General features: G+C 33.9%; 1 protein-coding gene across 4 annotated transcripts in view; it reads right to left on the bottom strand.

The window, feature by feature from the left end:
• COL4A5 (collagen type IV alpha 5 chain) overlaps nt 1–24,796 on the bottom strand; it is a 258,298-nt gene that overhangs the window by 91,597 nt on the left and 141,905 nt on the right. For all 4 annotated transcript variants that reach the window (XM_037744956.1, XM_017546470.1, XM_017546471.1 and 1 more), the window contains 15 exons: nt 23,939–24,001; nt 22,276–22,311; nt 22,144–22,185; nt 21,880–21,972; nt 20,023–20,076; nt 19,870–19,926; nt 19,544–19,588; nt 17,754–17,807; nt 16,184–16,225; nt 13,926–14,058; nt 7,179–7,352; nt 6,756–6,839; nt 2,831–2,923; nt 1,373–1,443; nt 875–1,066 (listed from right to left, as the gene is read on the bottom strand). In XM_037744956.1, the coding sequence (XP_037600884.1) occupies nt 875–1,066; nt 1,373–1,443; nt 2,831–2,923; nt 6,756–6,839; nt 7,179–7,352; nt 13,926–14,058; nt 16,184–16,225; nt 17,754–17,807; nt 19,544–19,588; nt 19,870–19,926; nt 20,023–20,076; nt 21,880–21,972; nt 22,144–22,185; nt 22,276–22,311; nt 23,939–24,001 (1,233 nt within the window). The remainder of the gene's footprint in view (nt 1–874; nt 1,067–1,372; nt 1,444–2,830; nt 2,924–6,755; nt 6,840–7,178; nt 7,353–13,925; nt 14,059–16,183; nt 16,226–17,753; nt 17,808–19,543; nt 19,589–19,869; nt 19,927–20,022; nt 20,077–21,879; nt 21,973–22,143; nt 22,186–22,275; nt 22,312–23,938; nt 24,002–24,796) is intronic.

Here is a 24,796-nt window from a genome sequence, read left to right as displayed (position 1 = left end):
CTCTGACTTTATGCCGCTTATATTTTAGTGTAAGTCAGAAAGGTCACAATCTAAATAACGTTATAAAATATCATTTCCTACCTAAATATCCTGGGCTGTGTGTTATGTACAAAATGAGATTGTTCATTTATGTTAAATCTTTCAGTTCTGTGTCACATTTAACATGGCTATCTACTCGTACTAATCTCTAAGCTTACTATATAGATATTGAAAAAACAAGTTAAATTGCTGGTTATGAGGTTTATTTATTTATTTATTTATTTTGAGACAGAGTCTTGCTCTTGTTTTTCAGGCTGGAGTGCAGTGGTGTGATCTCGGCTCACTGCAACGTCCACCTCCGAGGTTCAAGCGATTCTCCTGCCTCAGCCTCCCAAGTAACTGGGATTACAGGCGTGTGCCACCATGGCTAATTTTTGTATTTTTAGTAGAGATAGGATTTCACTATGTTGGCCTGGCTGGTCTCAAACTACTGACCTCAGGTGATCCACCCACCTCGGTCTCCGAAAGTGCTGGGATTACAGGCATGAGTCACATGCCCAGCCATGAGGTTTATATAAACCCAGGGAAAGATATGTCGGGGGTAAGAGTTGGGGAAACTTATACTGACATCTTAGCTTCCTGCCCACCTATTCAGAGAAAATATTATTCAATATTAATGGGTTAGGAAGAATAAGTTTACAAAACAACTGAAAGAAAAGAGTAGTGAAGAAACCGTACATAGTCAGTAACAATGTACCATCACTATATGGTCACATTGGTTTAAGCATTGATTGGTTGTTTATTTCAGCACTAGGCCCATCCTTCGAATTAACTTAGGAAACATTTTTAAGTGAAAATTTAACATCACAAAACCAAAAATATCAAACCAACTCACAGGCTCTCCTTTCGGGCCAGGAAGCCCTGGCAATCCATCCTGTCCAGGAGTGCCAGGTAAACCAGGAAGCCCTGGAGCTCCAGGATAACCCAACTCTCCTTTGTCACCCTTCATTCCTGGAAAAGTGAGGATATCACCAGGTTCACCTTTAGATCCAGGAAAGCCTGGAGCACCCGGAGCTCCTGGAATGCCCTGAAGTGGATAAGGAAAAAAAAAGAAAGAGTGGAAAAAGAAGAAAGAGAAAAAGAAAGTAAGTTTCTTTTTTTCTAACACTTTCTTCCCTCCAGTTTATCCCTTCAACCCATCTAATAACATTTAATGTACAAAGGGTTGAATCAAATGAGGCATGGGAGTCAGGAAAAGTCAAAAAAATCAAATAAATTATAACTTAATAGAAAAATTAAATTATATGTGTGCATACATATGAATAATTGAAAATCAATGTGTAATATGGGTTCCTTCTACTTCTTTTTGTTTTATAATATACTCAAAACTTACAGGTAATCCTTTGGGACCAGTTGCTCCAGCTTGTCCTTTTTCACCTTTCTGTCCAGGAAAACCAAGAGATCCTAACAAACACACACACACACACACACACACACACAATAATGTAAGCTTTGATCTTGAATTCCTGACAAAGCTCATACAGAAAGCATCAAGTCAGAAAGTCAAGTTTTTAAAATAAGAACCTCATTCAGTCCCATTTATGTCACATTTGTATTTTCCCTTTATGTTCTTGAAATAACCATCCTTTAAATAAATTTAACATTTCATGCTACATACAACATTGTATCCTAAGAAAGTTCCAACTCCAAAGCAGACTTTCTCAGATCTTGCAATTACCAAGTACTATACACAACGTTTCCTGGGTTCCTATGACGTTCCCATTGCCAAAGGTAGAAAAAGATAATGAAAAGGTCTGAATATCTTTGTTCTGACTTAACGCAGTTTTCCTACACCTTACCAGTCCTATCTCTGGTTTGTCATTCCCTGAAATTTGGTTTATGAGAAACATTTGTACCCCAAAGACTAGAGGAAACATTACTAAGGCAGTCGTTTTCCAAATGGAAACCTGGACCAGTGGCATCATCACCACCTGGCTACTAATTAAAAATGCTGATTGTTGAGCCTTCATCCAGGTTTACTGAATCAGAAACTTTGAGAGTGAAGCTCAGCATTCTGGGCTTCAATACGCTCTCCAGGTGATACACTCCCAAGTTTGAGAACCACAAGACTGGAGGTACAAGGCTAGATTACTAATGTCCAGTAATGTCTATAAGATTTGTTGAAAGTATTCCCAACCTTCAAAGCAATTGGTGTCCCTAGTAGACTCACTAGACAGAAAGGTAAGAGAGTTGGTGTCTATTCTCAGCCTAGACTCAGACATTAAGTGCAATTTCAAGAGAAAACTGGGATTTCCTAAGGGGCAGTTAAATGAAACGGTTGAGAGTCTGACAGATCTCAGAAATAGTTTTAACTGGAAAGGGGGAAAGATTAGTTATATATATAAAGAGAGGAATACTGGAAGTTGATTGCTAAACTCCAATAGAAGCCCTGCTCCTGAATGATAACATGTGATACGTCCCCAGTGACTGGAAGCTCTGCCACTGGAAACTATACTTAGGGGCTGAGCATTATGAACTTTTCTCCCAGTATTCTGGAAGGAAGAAGTCTAACTCTGCATAAGTTATTTTCTTCTCCATATGAAAAATGGGGAAGATATATTTCCTGAAATAATATTGCCAAAATGTTTTAATAGAAAATATTGGTAGCTTCAAGTATTAGAAACAAGAGCACAATTAATTTGATAACAAATAGAGGCATTTCATACTTAATTATTTATAGATATGAGTGACTAGCTATAAAATGAGGAACTGACAACATTCTAAAAGTACAAGATCAACAAAATCTAGCCAAAAAGTATTTAGAACACTGCCCTGAGGCAGAATGGTTTACCTGGAGGACCTGGGAGACCTGGCAAACCAGGTTGACCTGGAGGCCCTGAAATACCAGTTCCAATGCAGTTGAAGCAAGTGTCACCTTTGTCACCTAGTGAAATCATAATAACAAACAAATGTTACTGAAAGAAGTACATATACCTTCTATAGGTAGGTTCTAAAAATGTTATCACTAAGGGACAGCATTTCCACTTAATGGTGTGATTGGAGAAACCTATATATTGAATCAATTTATGGCAAATAAAATACTGAGTGCTTACTGTGTGCCAAAAACTGTTCCAGATGTTTGTGTTACATTGGTGAGAAAAAGAGAAAAGTCATGGATAAAAATTCATGTCATCATGCCTCACATTCTACCAGGGGGAAGGGATAATAATCAATAAAAGAAATAAATTATCAAATTTTACATATGAAATATTTTAATATATTATTAACTATACTCAAGGTGCAGTCACTAATGCCTATAATCCCAGCATTTTGGGAGGCTGAGGCAGGCTGATTGCTTGAGGCCAGGAGTTCAAAACCAGTCTTGCCAACATGGTGAAACCCCATCTCTACAGAAAAAATACAAACATTAGCCAGGCATGGTGGTGCATGCCTGTACTCGCCAGGAGGCTGAGGTGGGAGGATTGCTTGAGCCTTAGGAGATTGAGGCTGCAGTGAGCTGTGATTGTACCACTGCACTCCAGATTGGGTGACAGAGCAAGACCCTGTCTAAAAAAATTAAATATGTATGAAATATTTAATATACTTTCAAAGATGTTTTTATAGAAAAAACAGAGCTAGTTACGTGGTATTGGGTATGCCAGGGAAGACGGGGTTGCAATTTTAAATAGAATGGTCAGGATAGACTTGATTGAGAAGTTGATATATGATAAAACTTAAAGGACATGGCATGTGCTTAATGAGTGTAGAACATTCCAAGCAGAAAGAATAGCCATATTTGGTATATACAAGGAACAACAAGCAGATCAGATTGATAGAGCAGAATGAGGAGGGGAACAAGGTCAGAAAGTTTAGAGTTTATAGCGAATGGCATATCAAGAAACATAAAGGCTGTCGTTTTTATTGTAAGTGAAATGAAAATCTAGTAGAAAAAAATTAAACAGAAAAGCAACATGCTATATTAAGTTTTAAAGGGATGACTCTAGCTGCTATGTTAATAGCCTCTAAAGGCAATGATGGAAACAGGGTAACCACTTAAGTGGCTACTGTTACAGTCATCTAGGAGAGAGATAGTGGTAGCTCATCCCAGAGTGACTGCAATGAAAATGATCAGAACTGGTTAGATATCTGAAAGTACAGCCAATGGGATGTTCTCATGGATCGTATATGAAATACAAAAGAAGAGGGGAATCCAGGATGACTCCAGTGTCTTCAGCATGAGCACTTAGGAGGCTAACATGGCCTGCTTTTTAAGTAAGAAGCATAAGATGTGAGTGGAGCAACTATGCGGAGGAGGTGGAGGAGGTCAGCACTTCAATTTGATCAGGATATCAAGTTCAAAATGTTGACTAGGCAAGTGGATATACAAATCTAGAGGAAAAGAGTTATATCTGGATAGGAGACATAAGTTTGTAAGTCATTGACAATTAGGTGGTAGTAACAGTCACGAAACTGAATAAATGAGTTTAGATAGAAAAGAACAAGGACTGAACCTTGAAGCATTTTTAAATTGAAAGTTGGGTAGATAATTCTAAGGTGCATATAAAAATGCAAAGAACCTAGGATATCCAAGATTTATAATAAAGCCACAGTAATTAAGATAGCATGATATTGGTGCAGGGAGATACTAATGAAACAACAGAACAGAATAGAGCAGTCAGAAACAGACCTAGACATATATGGTCATATAATCTACAAAAAAGTGCTAATGCAATTCACTGGGGTAACTGATGATATTTTGTTCTATAGTACTGACTCAACTGGATATCCATATGGGAAAAATGAACTTTGATCCCTACTCCAAACTGTACACAAAAACTAAATGAAGATAGATCAAAGATGAAAATGTGAAAGGTAAAACAATAAAGTGTATAGAAGAAAACACAGAGGAATATCATCAGGCCTTTGAGATAAACAAAGATTTCTAAAACAGCATAAAAAGTGCTAACAATAAAACAGGACATTAATTAATTTGATTTCATTTAATTAGTAAATTTTGTTAAACAAAAGTTAATAAAAGAGAAGATAGTTGTAATACATATATCCAATAATCACATTAACAATAAGGTTAGGCACTTTATAAAAGAGAATATAAAAACCATAAGAGAGTAGCTCATAATCAAGTCATTAGGGAAATGCAAATGAAAATAACTTTGGAACACAGTTTGGTAATATGAAACAAAACCTACACCTACCCTATAACCCCACAATTCAATTCCTAGGTATATCCCCAACAAAAATTAGTGCTTATGTCCTACAAAAAATACATGTACAAGAATATTTATGACAGCTTTATTCACAATAGCTCCAGATTAAATGTCCACCAACGTTAGAATACTGAGGTAACATGCAGGGGAAACCCAAAGAATGGTGGAAAAATACTGTAACAAACAAAAATGTAGATATATCTCACATATATTTAACGAAAGAAACCAGACACAAAAGAGCTCATACAGTATAATTCTATGCATACAAAGTTCAAGATTAGGCAAATTAATGTATGTCAGAGGATAAAATAGTGATTACCTTTGGGGGATACTAAGCAGGGAGCACAAGAGTCTTCCAGGGTCCTGAAAACATTCTATATTTTGGTTTAGATGCTAATTACATGGATACACCTACTTGCACTCACACATATATGTACACCAGAGAGGTATGAAAGAAAACAGGAAATGTAATGTACTGAAAGCCAAGGGATGAAAGTGTTTAAAGAAGGCAAAAAGCCAGCAGAAAAAGGACAGACCTGACATTTTGATTATCAGGATAATAGACTGCTGGTGACTGACCAGCATCTGTGGAGTGGTAGGCAGTGGTGAGTTAGGGGAAGGGAGGATGAAATCCTGTTTGGAGTATGTTTAAGAGAAAACAAGAGGAGAATACCTATAAGTAATGATCAGAAAATTCTCAGGAAGTTTTGTTGCAATTGGGAATAGAAAAACAGAGAAGCAGTTGGCAGGGAATGCAGGATTGCCCTACTTTTTAGACAGGTGAATAAAGCTTATTTGTATGCTCCTGGAATGATTGAGCAGAGAGGAAAAAATTGGTGATGTGGGAGAGACAAAACTTTCTAGAAAACAATTTTGGGGGAAATAAGAGGGAATGAGATCTATTGTATAAATAGAATAACTGGCTTTAGATAGGAGCAGTAACAGCAATAGGCAAGAAGGGAGACTACATGGGCACAGATGCAAGTAGGTAAGTAAATATGGTGGTGGTGATCAGTCAAAGTTTGCTTGTTATTGCTTTAACTGGTCAGTTAAGAAGGAAGCAAAGTCAGAAAAGGGGAGAAACTGTTAAAAGTTTGAAAAGAGAAGATAAAGTGCAGGCTCAGAAAACGTAAAAATTTGGACTATGCTTTTGGTACAAGTGAGTACAATTAAGTGAGAGAAGGGCAAAGGAATCATGGATTTATGAATTGAATTGATTACAGTGATTGATCATGGAATTTAAGTTAGGTTAAGAGGTAATAAAGGACATCAAAAAGTTGAGTGTTAGTCAAAGTTGCTAGGTTTCAGTGGGGTTGGAGTATTGCTGGAGTCAGGTTACTAGTGGTAGCAAGCTAGAAAGAAGAGAGTGATCCAAAAAATGGGATGCATGAAACCAACGTCATGTAAGTATAACACTATTAGTAATGAGATGGTGTTGGAGTATGACCATGGGAGTCAGTGGCTAAGGTGTGACAGAGAATACAGGGTATTTTGCTGATGATTTGAAAGAATGAAAAAAATGAAGAAATGAATATATTTGGAGATCAAAACCTTTCACTCCTTGTTCTCCTTGGAGTCCTTTATCGCCTGGAGATCCCGGGGGCCCTGGAGGGCCTGGTTCACATATCTCATCACCTGAATAAGATAAAGGACAGCAAGCTAATTGTTTTGAAGTATCCAGAGGATTAAACAAAAAGAAGTCCTGACCAGTTAGAAAAAGACCTATTTTCAGTTACTTCTCTGCAGAAATTCAAGTAACTATAAGCAAAAGAAAAATATGACATTGCTGATAAATACTATTTGAAGAGCAAATGTAAACATCCAAGAACCACCAAAAACCAAAAATAGAAGCAGTAGTAGAATTTCTTAGATATCAGAAATGCAACAAATGAGGACAATCTTTAGCTAGATTTACTTAGAAACAAAATAAACAGAAACAAAAATAGAACTTAATAGGAGAATAATATAGCTTACTAGGAGGGATGTGAGGGCCAGGAGGGCCAGGAGGCCCTGGAAGCCCAGGAGCCCCAGGCTGTCCATCAAGTCCAGGAGGTCCAGGAATGGAAATTCCAGGTGGTCCTTCATCACCTTTCTGACCCCTTTCTCCAGGAAATCCAGGGGGGCCAGGAGGACCCATAGCTGCAGCCCCTAAAATTCAAAAAAGGGATCAAAATGATCTCATTTTAGAGATGTTACTTTAGTTTTCATTGCGACATTGGATAATAAGATTTTCCTTTAACATATAATTCTGGTTGTGTTATGTTTTTCTTTTTCTATAAGAAAAGTCTGAAAAAAGGTTGAAAAGCTTCAAAGAATATAACTAACAGTTTGAGGGTAGGAAATAATAATTTAAAGTAGCTTTATTCCTTTTGGAAATTACTAGTAACCCCATCCTTTGACACTATTATCTTATAATCTTAAAAATACCAGAAATTCCTTAGCAAGAAAAAAGATATTTCAAAATGCCCATATGAACGGCTCTGTGTCTGGACATTCTTCTGTTATACTGGTGATTCATGCTGCATGAATCACCACTTTTTAATTACTACAACTTTATAAGGTCTTAAAAACTGCTAAGGAACACTTATAGAACACTTTTGAGTTACTACAACTTTATAATGTTTTAAAAACTGCTAAGGAAAATATGCTTCTCTTTGATCATTTTTAAAACCACCTTCACTACACTTACAAATTTACTTTTCTAAATAAATTTTAGAATCAAGATGTCAGTTTCAATTTCAAAATCCAGTTGGAATTCTGAATGGAATTAATTGAATTTAAACATTTTTTTTGGTAGAATCAACTGTTTGTAATTTTGGTTTTTCACACTGAGTAATAATTAAGTTTATCTCTCCATTTATTTAGCAATTTTATATTATTTAATAATAATTTACAAAATTCTTCAGAGAAGTCTTATACGTGTTTTATTGTGGTTATTTATGGGTTTGCTTTATAACTACTGTGAATTTTAATACTATTATTATTGTGAAGCATATTTTTTTCTCTTGTATGTTTGCTGGTGAAGAGGGAGGCAAATTAAGTATGCTACTCAGATCTGGCCATCTTGCACACATATTCTCTTTAAGTTCTCATAATTTGTCAATTGATTTTTTAAAGTTTTCTAGTAGATAATCAGATGGTCTCTGAATAACCAAAATTTGGGCTTTTTCCTCATTCTTACAACTATTTTTTCTTCCAGATTTAGTGCATGAGCTAGGATCTCCACTTTCAGGACAAACAGCATTGATAACTCTAAGTATCTTTATCTCATTTCTGACTTGAATAAAAATGTTCCTGACGATTCATCACAAAGCATGACATTTCCTGTACATTATCAGGACTGTACAGGAAATGTCATGCTTTGTGATAGCTTCATCAAGTTAAGGTAATTCTCTTTTAATTCTAATTTAAGTGGTTTAGCTTTCTTTTAAAAATGAATGGGTATCGAATTTTATTGACTGATTTTTCTGCATCTATTGGCCTGTTCTCTTTTACTCTGTCAATGTAGTCAATCATAGTAACCTCAAACCATCCTTGCAATCTTGGAGTAAAATCTACTTGATCATAATATCATACAATTTAATATGCTTCTGAATATTTAGGATTATTGCTTCTACATTCATAAATTAAACTGGGTTATTTCTAGTGTTATCTCCTTGGTGGTTTAGTATCAATGCTATTAAACTGACTTTTTTTTAATGCTCTGAAAATTGTTTAACATTTTGGCATTATCTGTTCTTTGACAACTTGGTAGAATTCATTTGTAAAATGATAAAACCACCCATACAACCAATGTGTTTTCATGGAGATCTTTAAAATTTCAAAACCTTCTATGGTAATTGATCTACTGAGGTTTCCTACTTTCTCAAAACAATTTTAACTAATTTGTTTCCTGTTTGATGATAAATTTATATTTCATCCAAATTTAAAATATTTTAACACCTATTTATAGTTTTCTTCTAATATTTTAATTGTGATACTTTTTCTTTACTGATTGCATTTGTTTTTTTATCATTATCTTGATTGTATTTGCCAAGTTTTGTTAATTTCAAACTCTTCTCAACTCAAAATATCATCTTTTATTTTCCCTATTTAACTACATTTTCTTAGTTTGTTTTCTATTTATTAATTTTTATTTTTACCTTCATCAAGTTTTTCCTTCTATTTCGGCTTGTTTCTTTTTTCAAAAACTTGAGTCTTTTCATTTTAGTTTTTCTAACATTTTGATAAAGGTACTGATTTGGCTACGTTCAATGAGTTTTGACATGAGGTGCTTTCATCGTTGTCTGGGATTGTAGTCTGTCATTTCCATTTGTTTCTTTTCTATGTCTAGAGTTATTTATATTGTTTCTTAATATACAATTGTAAACATTTTTGGTGATTTTGTTGTAAATTTCTCATTTTATTTCACTGTAATCACAAAGAATGACATGCATGTAATTTTTAAATATTTATTTTTTGTTCTAATAGAGTGAATTTCTTTAAATATTCCATGCATGTTTATATAGAATGTATATTCTCTGCTGCACATAAAGTATTTCTCTTTCCCCCATATATACACCTTGATTGTGTTGCTCAAATCATTTATGTCCTTATTTTTCACCTACTTGATATGTTGGGAATTTGCCAGTTTATTTCTTATAGGCTATCGGTTTTCACTTATACATTCAAAGTTATATTGTTAGATACCTAAGGATTCATAAATTTTAAATCATTGTGATATGATTTATCTATTTATCCATATGAAATGTCTGTCTTTTTTTATTTTAGATTCAGGAAGTACATACGCAGCTTTGTTATTAATACAGGGACATATTACATGATGGTGGCATTTAGCCTTCCAGTGAGCTCATCACCCAAATAGTGACCATGTACACAATAGATAGCTTTTCAATCCCCTCACTTTTGGAGCCTCCTATGTCTATTATGTCCATGCATACCTATTGTTTAGCTCCCACTTCTAATTGAGAACAGGTGGTATTTGGGTTTCTATTTCTGAGTTATTTCACTTGGGGTAATGGCCACCAGCTGCATTCATATTGCTCCAAAGGACATGATTTCATTGTTTTTATGGCTGCATAGTATTCCATGGTGCACATGTATCATATTTTCTTTATCCAATCCACTTCTGATGAATACTTAGGATGATTCCATGACTTTGTTATGGTGAATACTATTGCAATGAATATATGAGTGCAAGTATCTTTTTGGTAGAATGATTTCCTTTGAGTAGATACCCAGTAGTAGGATTGCTGGGTGGAATAGTAGTTCTACTTGCAGTTCTTTGAGAAATCCAAACTGCTTTCCACAGTAGTTGAACTAATTTAAATTACCACCAACAATATATAAGTATGACCTCCACATTCTTGCTCAAATCTGTTATTTTATGACTTTTTAATAATAGCCATTCTAATGTGTGAGTTAGTATCTCATTGTGATTTTAATTTGCATTTATCTGCTGATTAGTGACATTGAGAATTTTTTCATGTTTGTTGGCCACATGTATGTCTTATATTAAGAAGTGTTCTGTTCCTGTCTTTTGCCCAGTTTTTAATGGGGTCATATTTTTTTCTTATTAAGTTCCTTGCATTAATAGATTCTGGATATTAGTCCTTTGTCAGATGCATAGTTTACAAATATTTTCTCCTATTCTTTAGGCTATTTACTCCACTGATTGTTTCTTTTGTTGTGAGAAGCTCTTTAGTTTAATTAAGCGCCAATAGTCTATTTTTGTTTTGATTGCATTTACTTTTCAAGTCTTAGTCATAAATTGTTTGCCTAGGTCAATGTCCAGAAAAGTTTTTCCTGCATTTTCTTCTAGTATTTTTATAGTTTCAAGTTTTGCATTTAATTGTATTTCATACTATATTAGAATTGCTAAACTGGCCTTTTTATTTATAGCATTTGCCAAATATATATATATTGCATTTTTTCAGATTATCTCTGTCACTTTGCTTTAGATATGTCTATTGTGCACTATATATAGGTATTTTTAATTTCAATTTTATTTTAGTCAGTGTCTTTTAATCAGTGTTCAGTTCTTTCAAATTTGTTGGAGTTCCTGACTTATTTTTAACTTCTTTTTGTTATCTTAAATTTTATTTTCTATTTACCCAGGTTTGTCTTTGTTTATTTTGCCCCAATCCTAGCTTATACTATATATGAGATTTTTAGTCATTTTCTTTCTTCAATTGGTAGGTAAGTTATACATTTCATTTCTAGTCTTCTCTAGTGGCTACTATTAATGTTTTAATCTATTTACCTAAACTTATATATTTCTAAAAACTTATACAATTAACAAGATTTATATTATCTTTCCCTAACAAGACAAAAAACACTTCTTTTTATTCTCTCTGCATCTATGCATCACATGTAAATAATGTTTACAATTATAGTTCCAAGTTGTTACTTAAAATATCTTTTTACAAAATGACCAGTACTGATTTAGACTTAATATGCTTTACTAATATATTTTCTAAGCTGTGGTTCTTGCATCCTACCACTATTCTCATTTTATCCAGAATTCCTTTTATTCTCTTTAGAGCAAAACCGCTAGTAACTATTTCAGAGACAGTCTGAAGGTATTAAACTTTCTATGTATTTCATCTTCATACTAGGATGATAGTTTAGAGTAATACAGAATCCCTAATTCATAGTAATTTGTCCTTATCACTTTGAAAATGTGTTCCATTATCTTACCTTGACTCACTGCTTTGCAGGTGATCTGCCTTTTTTTCCTCAAATCTTTTTATCACTGAATTCTGAAATGTCCCTACAACATGTTTGGTTATGGGCTTTTGCATTATTAGTATTTTACTCTTGCTTAGTGCTTCATGAGCTTTTTCATAGTGATGTATGTGTTTTTTAATCGACAGATGTTTTCAACCATTATTTTTTTTCAAATGCTGCCTCTTGTCCCATTCTCTCCTCCTTGACCTCCCTCATGAGATAATTTTGAAGCTTCTATGTTTATTCTTCATACCTCTTAACTTTTCTTTCATACTTCCCCGCTCCATATCTATTTTACTGCATCCTGAGATAATTCTTTATCTCGAGTTCACTATCTTGAGATTAGTTCATATTTAGAACATAATGGAACCTATATTTATTTTCTTTCTATTGAGAAAGATCACTGAGTATCACTCATCTCACCACTTTAGTATTTCATTAGCTACATATTTTTGAAGGAAAAGAAAGAATAATTTATTGAATATGCATATGTGCCAGATACTGTACTACATGCATTTGCAAATTTTACACAAATCACTAATATTACCCTATTTCAGAGAACATCCAAATAAACATTCTGGGTAAGGGCAGTACTCAGTTTGTAGACAAATTAGAAATGTTCTAATACACTGTGTGTATTCAAAGGGAATAATATAAAACTCAGGATTGAGCTCTAAGATTTTATTGTATAACAAGATCACCATGGAGATTTCTAGCTAGGTGTTTCTGAAATTTTAGGTGGGTAATGCTGCTTGACATTTTCATACAGGGCATTACTCGGGGAGCATCTCCTTCCCTAATAGCATGAAAAGTGTGATGATTCACCTATTAAATCACAAAATTGTTTGGTGTCATTTATCAATAATAAAATGTACCCCAGTTAAAATGGCTATCATCAAAAAAGACAAAAAAAAAAACAAAATATATAACAAAATTAAAAAAAATAACAGATGCTGCAGGGATGCAGAGAAGAGGGAACTCTCATACACTGTTGGTAGGAACGCAAATTAATACAACCATTATGAAAAAAAGTATGGCGTTTCTTCAAAAAACTAAAAATAGAACTACCGTATGTTCCAGCAATCTCATGTCTGGGTAAATATCCAAAAGAAAATAAATTAGTAATTCAAAGAGATATCTGCACTCCCATGTTTATTGCAGCACTATTCACAATAGCCAAGATATGAAATCAACCTGAATGTCCAGCAATGGATGAACAGATAAATAAAATGTGGTATAAATACACAATGGAATATTACTCAGCCATAAAAAGAATGAAATTCTGTCATTTGCAGCAACATGGATAAGCCTGGAGGACATTATGTTAAATGAAATAAACCAGGCGCAGAAAGTCAAATACAAATTCATGTTCTCATTCATATGTAAAAAAAAACAAAAACAAAAACAAAAAACATTGATCTCATGGAGGTAGAGTGTAGAATGATGGTTACTAGGGGCTGGGAAGGGTTGGGGGAAATGAAGAAAGTTTGGTTAATGGGTGCAAGCATACAGTTAGATAGAAGCAATAAGTTTCAGTGTTTGGTTGCACAGTAGATTCACAACAGGTAACAATAACTTACTGTATATTTCAAAATAGCTAGAAGACACGATTTTGAATGTTCCCAACATAAAGAAAAGATAAGTGCTTGAGGTAATGGATATTCCAGTTACCTTGATTTGATCATTATACATGGTACCCATGGATAAAAATATAACTTTTCCTATAAACATGTAGAATTATGTATCAATAAAAATAAAATGTAGAAATGGGAATCTTAGGATTAAAGGACACTGTTCACTTGGGCTTTTTTAAAGTACAAGTGAGTAATATGGTGAGAGAAGGTATAGTAAGAATTGGGAAGTATCTGTCAATTAAAAAGGACTTGTGCCTTCTACTTCCATGCTTACCATGGAACTAGTCTGATAAAAAGTATACATGGATTATTAGTAAGGTTGCTATAAGCACAAGGCCATAAATGCAATCTCATTTACCTGGAGGTCCAGGGAGGCCAGGTGGACCCTGTATTCCAGGAAATCCTCGCTCTCCTTTTTCTCCAGGCAAGCCAGGCAACCCAGTGTTTCCTTTTTCTCCTATAGATATACCAGTTCCAGGTCTAGTAATTACCTTTATTACAAAAGAAAACAAATAAAGAAATGCAAAGACGAAAAAGCTTATTCTCCTGAAAATATTCTGGCAGCTACATATGATTGCAAAGTCATCGATTTCACAGTGCTCAAATGAACAATCCTTAAGACTACTGCATAGATTATGAGTCACATTCTGTATCACTCCTATCTTCCAACTGATTAGAAAATGTCCAATACCAGTAACAACATTACCATGTTCCTGAGCCCAAGGCTTATAAAACTAAGTGTTTTTGATATCTCTTCTCCTATAATTCACATTTACTTCATTCCAATCTCCTAAGCCTGACAATTCTTTACAGAAAATGTCTCTCCAATTTGCCCCCTTGATTCCTGTTGCCACAGCTATATCGTCAACTCACACTTGGACTACCAGAAGCACCTCTGATCTTGTCCCCTTAATTCCAATCTATTGTTAGGATATGCTTCCTCAAAAACCATCTGTGTGTGTCTTTGTTAACTATTCTGTTTAAGGACTCAAAATTGCTTACTACTTTTATACTATAACTGCTGCTACTTTTAATCCTGAACTGTAAAGTCACTTCTCTCTTCCAATACCTCTCTCACCTATTTCACCTCCTATTATTCGTTACAATAAATTTTTATTATAGTGAAGTCTGATTCTAACCATTTCATTCAACTTGCACATTCTTATCTATGTCTTTGCATATTCCATTCCAAATATCTGTAATGCCTTTCCCCAATCTTTCCCTTTATTAACACACATTTATTTTTTTCTTTATAAAAGAAAACTTCCCATATATAAATAAATAAATATATATATATATATATATATATATCTACTATATGCCAAAAAAATTAACGAAATCCCATCTTTTATTTACTAAACTCAATCAACTAATAATTCCTTTTTACTCTGTATTCTTGTAACTCATTAAGTATTCTCTAAAATGCTTCATATTAAATAAACTAAATATTTAAAAATTCTTATAGACCTATAAAGGTAAATGAACTTCAGGTTTAAGATATTGTCAGTCTAATGTACAAATCAACACCTAATAGCAGTGTGATATTTCATCCTGTCTCAATTGGATGGATATAAGAAATATTCACACAAAAGGAGACAAAAAGTTGTGGGATCTAGAATCAGAATAGTGGTTCAAAAGGGAAACTGGGCTGCTAAATAGGACTGTCTTCTCAAAATTTCCATTTCTTCTGATATTTATTAAAATTTTATCTTCTCATTTTATAAAGAGATTATTTCTCAGAGAACTGAAACTGATTTTAAAATGAAAGTGAATAAAAAATATCTAAGATCTTCTTTAAGTATATCCTCATTAGATTTAGTATAGTCTTAAGTATTAATAACTGAGACTCACTATGGATAATAAGAATAAAATAAATGTTACTAACATGTCTGGACATATAAGTTTTACAACATTTGCACTGTTGTGGCTTCAAAGCAGTTTGCAGTCAAAACGCTTACTAAATTTCAACCAAAGAGAAACCAATATGTTAAACCTCAGCAATGATATTTTATTCTTAATAAGGCTGGAAGTCTGTTTGACTTAAATTTCATAGTGAACACAAACATGACAGAAAATCTGTAGCCCCCCCCCAATTATTCTTTCGTAAAGCAGCTTCCTACACATGTTATTAAAAGTCCCTATAAAGCACACACTCAGGAAAGAAAGAGGTGTGAATCAGACAATTACAAATTGAGAAAACCTATTAAGACTAAATCTATCTTTCCCCTGAGCTCTGCAGGGAAAAGGACCAATCCTCCCACGCCCTAACTTCCCCAAGTTTTGTCATGATTTTTTTTTAACTGAATCTTTGTAAGCAACACTTGCACCACCTGCTGGTTGCTTGAAAAATGATTTGCCAATCATGAGGCAAAACAACCCAATGTCAAAATTTTAGACCTTTACCACGCAGAAGTAATGCACAGGCAGAACAATACAAAGATCTTGAGGTCAACACTACTGAAGTTTTTAGATGTAAAGACTTTTAAGCCAGTAGAAGTTGACAATGGCTTGAAATTTTGTGTTCTATGAAGAAAAAGTAGGGGGTATGTAAGGCACAAAAATGATAATGCATTAATAAATTTCATAAATGAAGATGTTAAAAAAAAAAAAACTTACAAGTCCAGGAGGTCCAGGTGGGCCAATGTCACCTTTTTGGCCCTGTTCAATGCAATTTTAAAATTGGTTAGTACAATTCACATGAAAACATCAACATCCTCAAGAATATAAGATAAACTTTTCATAAAGACCCAGAAATCAATCATAAAATATCTCATATGAGAAATGTAACACGAAGTTATGAAACAATTCTGAGCTAAGCCTAACCTGTGACGCTTCTCAGATTTACTAGCTATATAATCTTGACCAAGTTAATTAACTTCTCTGGTTTATATACAAAGAATAAAGATTTTGAACCAGAGTTTTAAGGCATTTCTAGTTGTAATATTCTTTGATTTTAAGGTTCCTATTTCTAGAAAACTACAAATACTCTATAAAGAAGAAAATAGAAAAAAATTGTAGCACTAGCATCAATGAAAAAATTACATTGTTTTACATTTAGCCATGTTTCTTCTCATAAAACTAGTCAAGGACACAAATGTAGTGCCATTTCTATTAGTGACAGATATTTTAGAGGTGATGGACTAAAATATCATTAGTAATAGCTAGTAAATCTGAATTCTTTTGGTGAGCTTCCTCTTAGAAGCTAATGAAAGACAAGTTCAGATAAAACTTTTATCCTTGACTAGCAGCTACAACAGCATTAAAACCAAAGTATCTAATATTAAAATGTTACTCTACTACTGGCCAAGACACAAGGATGATCTTTTTCATGTTTCTATTCTGGCTCTAGACTTGTTCATGGAAGCCATCCATCTATATACAAATACTACTGGACAAAAAATCATTTTCTCTGAGTATTTTCTACTGCCTTCCCTTTATTCTAACTGTGCCTTTTAAGCCATGCTAGAACTTGGATCTAATTTGGAAATAGACCACCATTAAAATATGTGCCTTCTGGGTACTTTCAAGTTTGTAATGCTTTTCCCTCCTTGCCTAAAAAACAAAAAAAGTTTTCAGTTTGTTTTTGGTACAAAGCAATTAATGACCAGAAGGATTAGATGACTGGTTATTTTGTGACCTGCTAAAAGTCTGGTAATAGTGTGCTTCATACCTTCTTTCAAAGTCAGTTGGAAATAGGTAACTAAATAAATGACCTCAGTCAGGCTGCATTTGCCCAGTAGGGAGAAAAAAAATACAACAAAGAATTAGCTACAGACTTACAGACAATAATTGCACACAGAATGGAAATGTTTAGTGGCAACACTCTACATTCACAGCTATAAGCCTTTTTAGTAAGAGGACCTCACTAAAGTAGTGCTGAATTCTCTGTGGAAAACAAAAGTTTTGCCGATACATGCTCAAAGTAAAGGCAATGACTTTTCACAATGGAAATGCTAAAGTTAAACAATGCTTAATCTATTTCTGCAACATGGACTGTGATTTATGGCAATGGAAGAAAATTCAGCATGTGTGGTATAAAAGAAAAATGGGCAAAAGATGAAGAAGACATATTTTGAACATAGAAGCTAGTTACGTAGATTTTTTACATTTATTACTCAAGCTTGGGGAACAAAGGGATTATTTTAACAAGACTAAACCAGTTACTTCAAAGTATTAAAATTCCTACCTTTTCACCATCCCTTCCAGGTTCACCAGGGTAACCAGGATCACCAGGCAAACCCTTTAAAACATAGAGGACAGGGTGACATCAGCACAAATGGTGGGGTTAGGGAATCTCCAAATATCCTCTTCTCCATAGAAGCAATGAGAATACTGGCAAAAATGATCAGTCAGAATTAACTTTCAGAACTTAATCAAACCTTGCAGCAATTCAAGGAGTGTTTTCTCAGGGGGAAAAAAAAAGGCTGAATCTTGGTGAGAACTCAGGACTTTGTGGCATTTAAAATTGCTCTATTCCCATCACCTCTCCTCACAATCAAGGTGAAAACCAGCAGCCTATCAGCAACTGGAGAGGAAAGAACAGGATTGGAGCGCCTTCAAAGCCCCATTCCCAGAGAATTATCATTATTTGATCTGTCTGGTGGTTCAAAAGAAGACTACTTGCAAGGCTCTCTTTATTTGACCCGACTTGGGCTATCCCAGTGCAAACAGAGAACAAGAGAACAGACTCCCTACCCCCAACCCCCATTTGTTGAAAACACTAAGAGGCAATTGTTGAATATCACAGCTGCCTGAATCAAGACAAAGACCAATTGTTCCAAAAGAAGCCAGGAACTAAGGCCCTGAATTTGCCTCTTGTTATTTTATAATACAAAATATTTTTGAACTAGAGATTGTAAGTTGAGGATTGCCTGTTTAGTAAAATATCCTGAAACCAATTTATTTGAATTTAGTAATTCTAACCTGTCTTGTTTATCCCTTTCCCTTGGAATAACTTACAAATTTCATCAAATAATATATCTGTCCTTTAAAAACTCTTGCTTACTGTGCATACTATTGATACTGAAGCTGCTTGAAATAATGTTCTTGGACTCACATATTTTTTTTCTCACCCTCCTTTTCGGTAGTAAGTAGAATAATTATCTGCCAAAACTTTTACTGGAAAAACGTGTTCACACACACAAAAAACTGCATATGAATATTTATAATACTTTTATTCATAATGGCCAAAACCCAGAAGCAACCGAAATATCCTTCAATGGGTAAACAGATAAACAAGCCATGGTATATTCAAACTATCAAATACTATTTAGCAATAAAAAGGAATGAACTGATACACAATTCAATATATTATGGTATGTGAAAATATCCTGATTCAAAAGACTACCTACAATATGATTCAATGTATCTGACATTTTGGAATAGGCAAAATTAAAGGGATTGACAAAAGATAAGTTATTACCAGGAGCTTGGGAAAGGGGAATAGTGAGGGGATAACTACAAAAGAGTATGAGGGAACTTCTAATGGTGATGGAAGTGTTCTTGATTATGGTGATGGTGACACAACTGTATGTGTTTGTCAAAACACAAACTGTATAGTAAAAATGGTTCCTTTCATTGTATGTAAATTATATCTCAATAAATCTGACTTTAAAAAATAGAGGAACCTCAAATTTATATTTGGTGTAATTGGATTGTTTGAAATGCAAAGGATAAATGCTTGAAGGAATGAATACTCCATTATTCATGATGTTCTTATTTCACATTGCATACCTATATCAAAACATCTCATGTACCCTCATAAATATATACACCTACTCTGTACTCACAAAAAAAATTTTTTAAATAATTTTTAAAAATTAAAAATTATATTCAGAAGACATAGGCTGTATAATTTCCATTCATTTAAACTATTTCCAGACCCCACACTCTTTGTCATATGCTTCTCTACCACCATATGTTATACCAACAATAAATGTTTCCAGTTTTGCAGGGGAAAGAATCTTATCTACTTACAGGGATTCCTGGTTGGCCATTTTCTCCATCTTTGCCTGGTTTACCCTATAGGATACGAAGAAATGATAGGGCAACAACATACATTTGTTAGTTAAGAAGTACAAAGTTAAAGACTATAACAAGCTTTATTCCTGGCTTGGACTACATTAAGCAGGCATTTTAGATATCAACATTATAACCTCAGTAGTGATATTTTGAAACAATGGAAGTAATATGTAGGAAGAAAGAATAAAATCACAGACACACACACACACACACACACACACACACACACACACACACACTTAGAATTTTTTGCAAAGAATATTAGCAGTTACATCACTTACTCTTTTGCCTGGCTCTCCTTGCTCACCCTTCTCACCTTTCACACCACCTGGAGGACCCTGTATACACAAAAATAGTTTCACATTGGTTCATGGGATACTGTGTACCAATACCAACTTACATTAAATGATGCTAAAGCACTTTAGGTTACTTACTGGAGGACCACGTATCCCTGGAGGTCCAGGAGGCCCTCGGTCACCAGGAAGTCCCTATGCAGTAGTAGGGGAAAGGAAATCAATGTTAATACTGGAAAATGCATTTTCATTCTAAGCACTAGAGCTAGCCAGGAACATTTTTAATAAACTGAACCATAGCTGCATCTATGCTGCAGCAACATGGATAGAGCTGGAGGCCATAATCCTAAGTAAATTAATGCATAAACAAAAAATCAAATACCACATGTTCTCATTTACAACTGGGAGCTAAACACTGGGAACACAAGGACATAAAGATGGCAACAATAGACACTGGGGACTACTAAAGGTAGAGAGAGGCATGTAATGCTTGTAAAACTAACTATTGGGCATAATGTTCACTACCTGGCTGATAGGATCTGTACCTGAAACCTCAGCATCACATAATATACCCATGTGACAAACCTGCACATACACCCCTGTATCTAAAATAAAGGTGAAAATTTTTAAAATAATAAATTTCCCCTTAAAAATAAATTAAACTGAACTGTATACTCGTGTAGTACAACCAAAGATAATAGGGTATTTCTAATTCAACGTTGAAATCTTTTAGGCAAAATTACCTAGAGCTATCTTTGTTCATTTCAGTTAATTTCTTGTCAATATACAAGCCAAGATTTGAAGTAAATAACAAGGCCACACTTAACATGAAAATAATAACAATTTTTTATTCTTATAAAATATTTTATAGAAAACATGAATACCTAAAACTAGGAGATTTTGGGGTCACATGGCATACGTATACTTTGGCGAATAATTAAATGGCCCAATTCTTATTGATGGTAGAGTTCAATATAACTTTTCCTTTATTCTTAACTTTCTTATTCATATTTAAAAATGCACACATTCTGTTTGTTTAACTGTGGGCCAATATGCCATAAAAATGTATCTAATTTCCCTCATCTATTCTAGTAAAAGCAGGGTATCAGATAATTATTTCTCAACACAACAAAGGTTTATAGAGTAACATTATTTTTCTCCTTGCCTATCAGTGAAATATAGAGAACACTGTCATCATTCTAAGTTACAATAACCTAATTTTATACATGAACGGATTCTTCAAATGGCCAAAAATAGAAATAACCCAAATGTCCATCAACTGATAAATGAATGGATAAACAAAATGTAGAATATTTACACAATGAAATATTAATCAGCCATAAAAAAAATGAAGCACTGATATGTGCTACAAAATGATTTAACGTGAAAATACTATGCTAAGTAAAAGAAGCCAGGCACAGAAGACCACATATTATATTATACCATTTATACGAAATATCCAGAATAGAAAAATTTACAGAGCCAAGAATTAGATTACTGATTACATAGGGCTGGTGAATTTGGGGAGAAATAGGGAGTACAACTAGCATAGGTATGGATTTATTTTGAGGAAGGCTAAGAATTTTCTACAGTTAGACTGTGCTGATGGTTTCACTACCCTGTGAATACACTAAAAAACATTGAATTGTACACTTTAAATAGGTGAATTATATGTATGTAAATTGTATCTTGATAAAGTTATTTTAAAAATTTAATGTTCTCACATACTTGTTATTTAAAAAATACCCTGATATATAACCATATTTCAGTTTATAGTACATTTCAATGGAATGCCACTTACATAGATTATTTTTAACTTTTTATCATTTTATTTTTTCAGCTTTATTGAGGCATAACTGACAAATAAAACTGTATATATATAAGGTATAAACAATGTAATGTTTTGATATACATATATACTGTGAAGTGATTACAACAATCAAACTAATTAACATATCCATAGCAAGATTTTCATTGACTTCCTCCCTACTTACTCACCTGATCTCCTTTCTGAAACTCTACATCAATTGGTCTTTTCTGTTCACTGATCTGCCCAGGTGGCCCAGGTGGGCCTTGAAGACCTTGCTCACCCTGTTTGCAAGATAAAATAAGAAGTGATAGTTCATAACCTCCATAACAATAGCAATAATTTAATATGTAAGCTAAGATAACTGCAAGAAGCAAGAGAAAAAAAAAAGACAGCTCAAATGACTATAAAAAGAGAAAGCTGAGGGCTGAATAAACAGCTCTTTCTTTACTCACCTTTTCACCTTTGGGTCCCTGGAAATTTAAGCCCATATTCCCCTGGAGAGAGAAGTTTCCATTTAAAAATCTCAGTGACAGTAAGAAAAGGAATCCACACCGAATAAAAGATATAAAGAAAAGAAAAATTACCTTTGGTCCTGGAAGTCCTGGTGGACCAGGAGGGCCCTAAGAAGAGAAGACAAAAGAGAAAAAAAAAATGTTATATTAATAAGTTTATTTAAAAAGTTATTTAGTTTCAGAAAAGGAGGGAAAAGCCCATTGAAATTTCTTGTTTATTTCCATTTTAATCAGAGACACAGGTTTAATTAATTAAAATGAGCTAGATGAATGTGAGGACTTCTGATGACAGACTGGAAATGGGCAGGAGTAAAAAGCTGGGATGGGTAGAGGTAGAGAGGTAGCCCCAGTGCCAAAAGTCAGTTCAAAAGTTAATCTCAACAGACCTATCAAATTTTTCATATCAGAATTATAGGTAAACTTAAGCAACATAAAGCAATTAACTCTCAAATTTTAAAAAGCATGTGTTTATTTTTTTTAAATCCAGTTTGATTTTTCTGCAATCTGACTTTGTGTATTTGAGAATCATTCAAGATTTGAAAAATTAAATAGGCACCTTCCTGCTCAAGTCTATTGCCTTTTAATCTCAATGGACCTATTTATTTATATATTTTATCTTGGTAGCACTTCTAAGATTTGGCTTCACCTGTTGAATTAGGGTTAATTCAAGGAATATTGAGAAACATAAAGTGAATTGGTTAAGTGGCCACAATGGTTGAGGAAATTCAAGGTGTAACAACATACTCAAGGGGCACCAATGTTGTAACACCAGAATTAGGAAAAAGGGCAATAGTACATAGTCTTAGGTATTGCATGATGTCTACAACTAAAACAAACTAAAGGGTTTTCTAATCTTCTCCCAAAAAGTTACAGGAAAGCAGAAATCACAATTTCTTCTGGTAGATTCTTCTAGTATTTATCAAACATTACTTCCTTGATTCAAAAGAACAGGGCCAATTGTCACAAACAAAAATGTACAATCTATAAAGATATAATGAAAACTGTCACTTAAATATATGGTAGATGAGTAAGTGGCACATGAGAAATTACTTCTACTGAAATACAATTTTCTTGCCCTTTTAAGAGGGCAACAGCAAAGCTATAAGTTAAAAACATGACTTGAATGAAATCTAAGTATTTCAGAAATAAAAAAAGTTAGAATTTACTAGGATAGAAAATAAGAGTGACTATAGAGGTAGTAAAGTAAGAGAACCAGTTGCACATTCAGGATCTGTAGAAGAAGTTTATGCTTCTTTCCTGGGGTACTAAAACCTGTGACCAATTGCACAGTGATCACTCCCCTCACCAATCCTACTGTTTTATCCCAGGTCCCTAAGAAATGAGAGCCCATATACTTAATAAAGCCCTGTCTTTGTTCCTCTTAAAAAAAAATTGCAGCTTGAAGAAACATGTTTCATCAAGTGATTAGAAAACTGCCTTAAAAGACTTCTGAAGTGGCCAGAATTGACTTCAACACTGACACATCAAGAAGCAACGAACAAAATACTTCATCATAAATCTTTCCTTTTATGTATCTCACTTTTCCATCTCTGAAATGGAACCATTACTTAGAATGCATATTATTAATCATACCATTGTAAAGTCACTTTTAAATAAGAAAATTACAAATTATTAATATTTGTAATACATTATGTTTTTAAGTATTATAAATAATATTAATATTTGTGAAAGAAGTCAGAAAGGAAAGGGGGAGAAATTAAAGAAGAAAGCTTACCATCAAGCCTGGTGGTCCTGGGGGACCAATTGGCCCTGGTATACCAGTGGGACCAGGTAGGCCCTGTTATAAAGGGAGTAAAGAAAACGATGAAAAAAGAAAAACAAACAAAAAAATTCCCTCATTGTAACTTTTGAGATGAATTCTGGCTCTTGTTGCCCAGGCTAGAGTGCAATGGTGCAATGTTGGCTCACTGCAAGCTTTGCCTCCTAGGTTCAAGCGACTCTCCTGCCTCAGCCTCCTGAGTAGCTGGGATTACAGACACCTGCTACCATGCCTGGCTAATTTTTGTATTTTTAGTAGAGATGGGATTTCAGGAGTTCAGGCTGATCTTGAACTCCTGACCTCAGGCTATCCACCTGCCTTGGCCTCCCAAAGTATTGGGATTACAGGTGTGAGCCACTGCAGTTAGCCTCCTCATTGTATCTTACAAAGAACTAAATGGGTGAAATTTAAACTTCATTTAAACTTCAGTTGTCATTAGAATTCTGCTCTACACTTTTATCATTCAACTATATTATAAGTGAAATTTAAAATGTATAGGGATAAAAGGATTAAGTAATTATAAAGAAAACTCATGGTTTAAAGTGGTAGATAAATATAAGACAAATAATAAGGGAAATTTACAAAATAAAGTAATAAAGGTATGCATTTAGCTGGGGCTTTATGCTACAAATGAGAAGGGAAAGGCTACTATTTTCAAGATAGCATCTCTAATTTTAAAACAGATAAGATTAAAGACAGAGGGAAACGAGAGTAACTGGGATAAATTTTAAGAGAATAATACAAGTGTTATGTAATAATTTGGCATGTTAAAAATTCAAAATTTGCCTAAAATCTAGCAATTCTATACTTAGA

The sequence above is a fragment of the Cebus imitator genome, unplaced genomic scaffold (assembly GCF_001604975.1).
Source record: "Cebus imitator isolate Cc_AM_T3 unplaced genomic scaffold, Cebus_imitator-1.0 Scaffold189, whole genome shotgun sequence".
Lineage (NCBI taxonomy): Eukaryota > Metazoa > Chordata > Mammalia > Primates > Cebidae > Cebus > Cebus imitator.
Note: the sequence above shows the minus strand (reverse complement) of the source record. Positions and strands in the feature narration are given on the sequence as shown.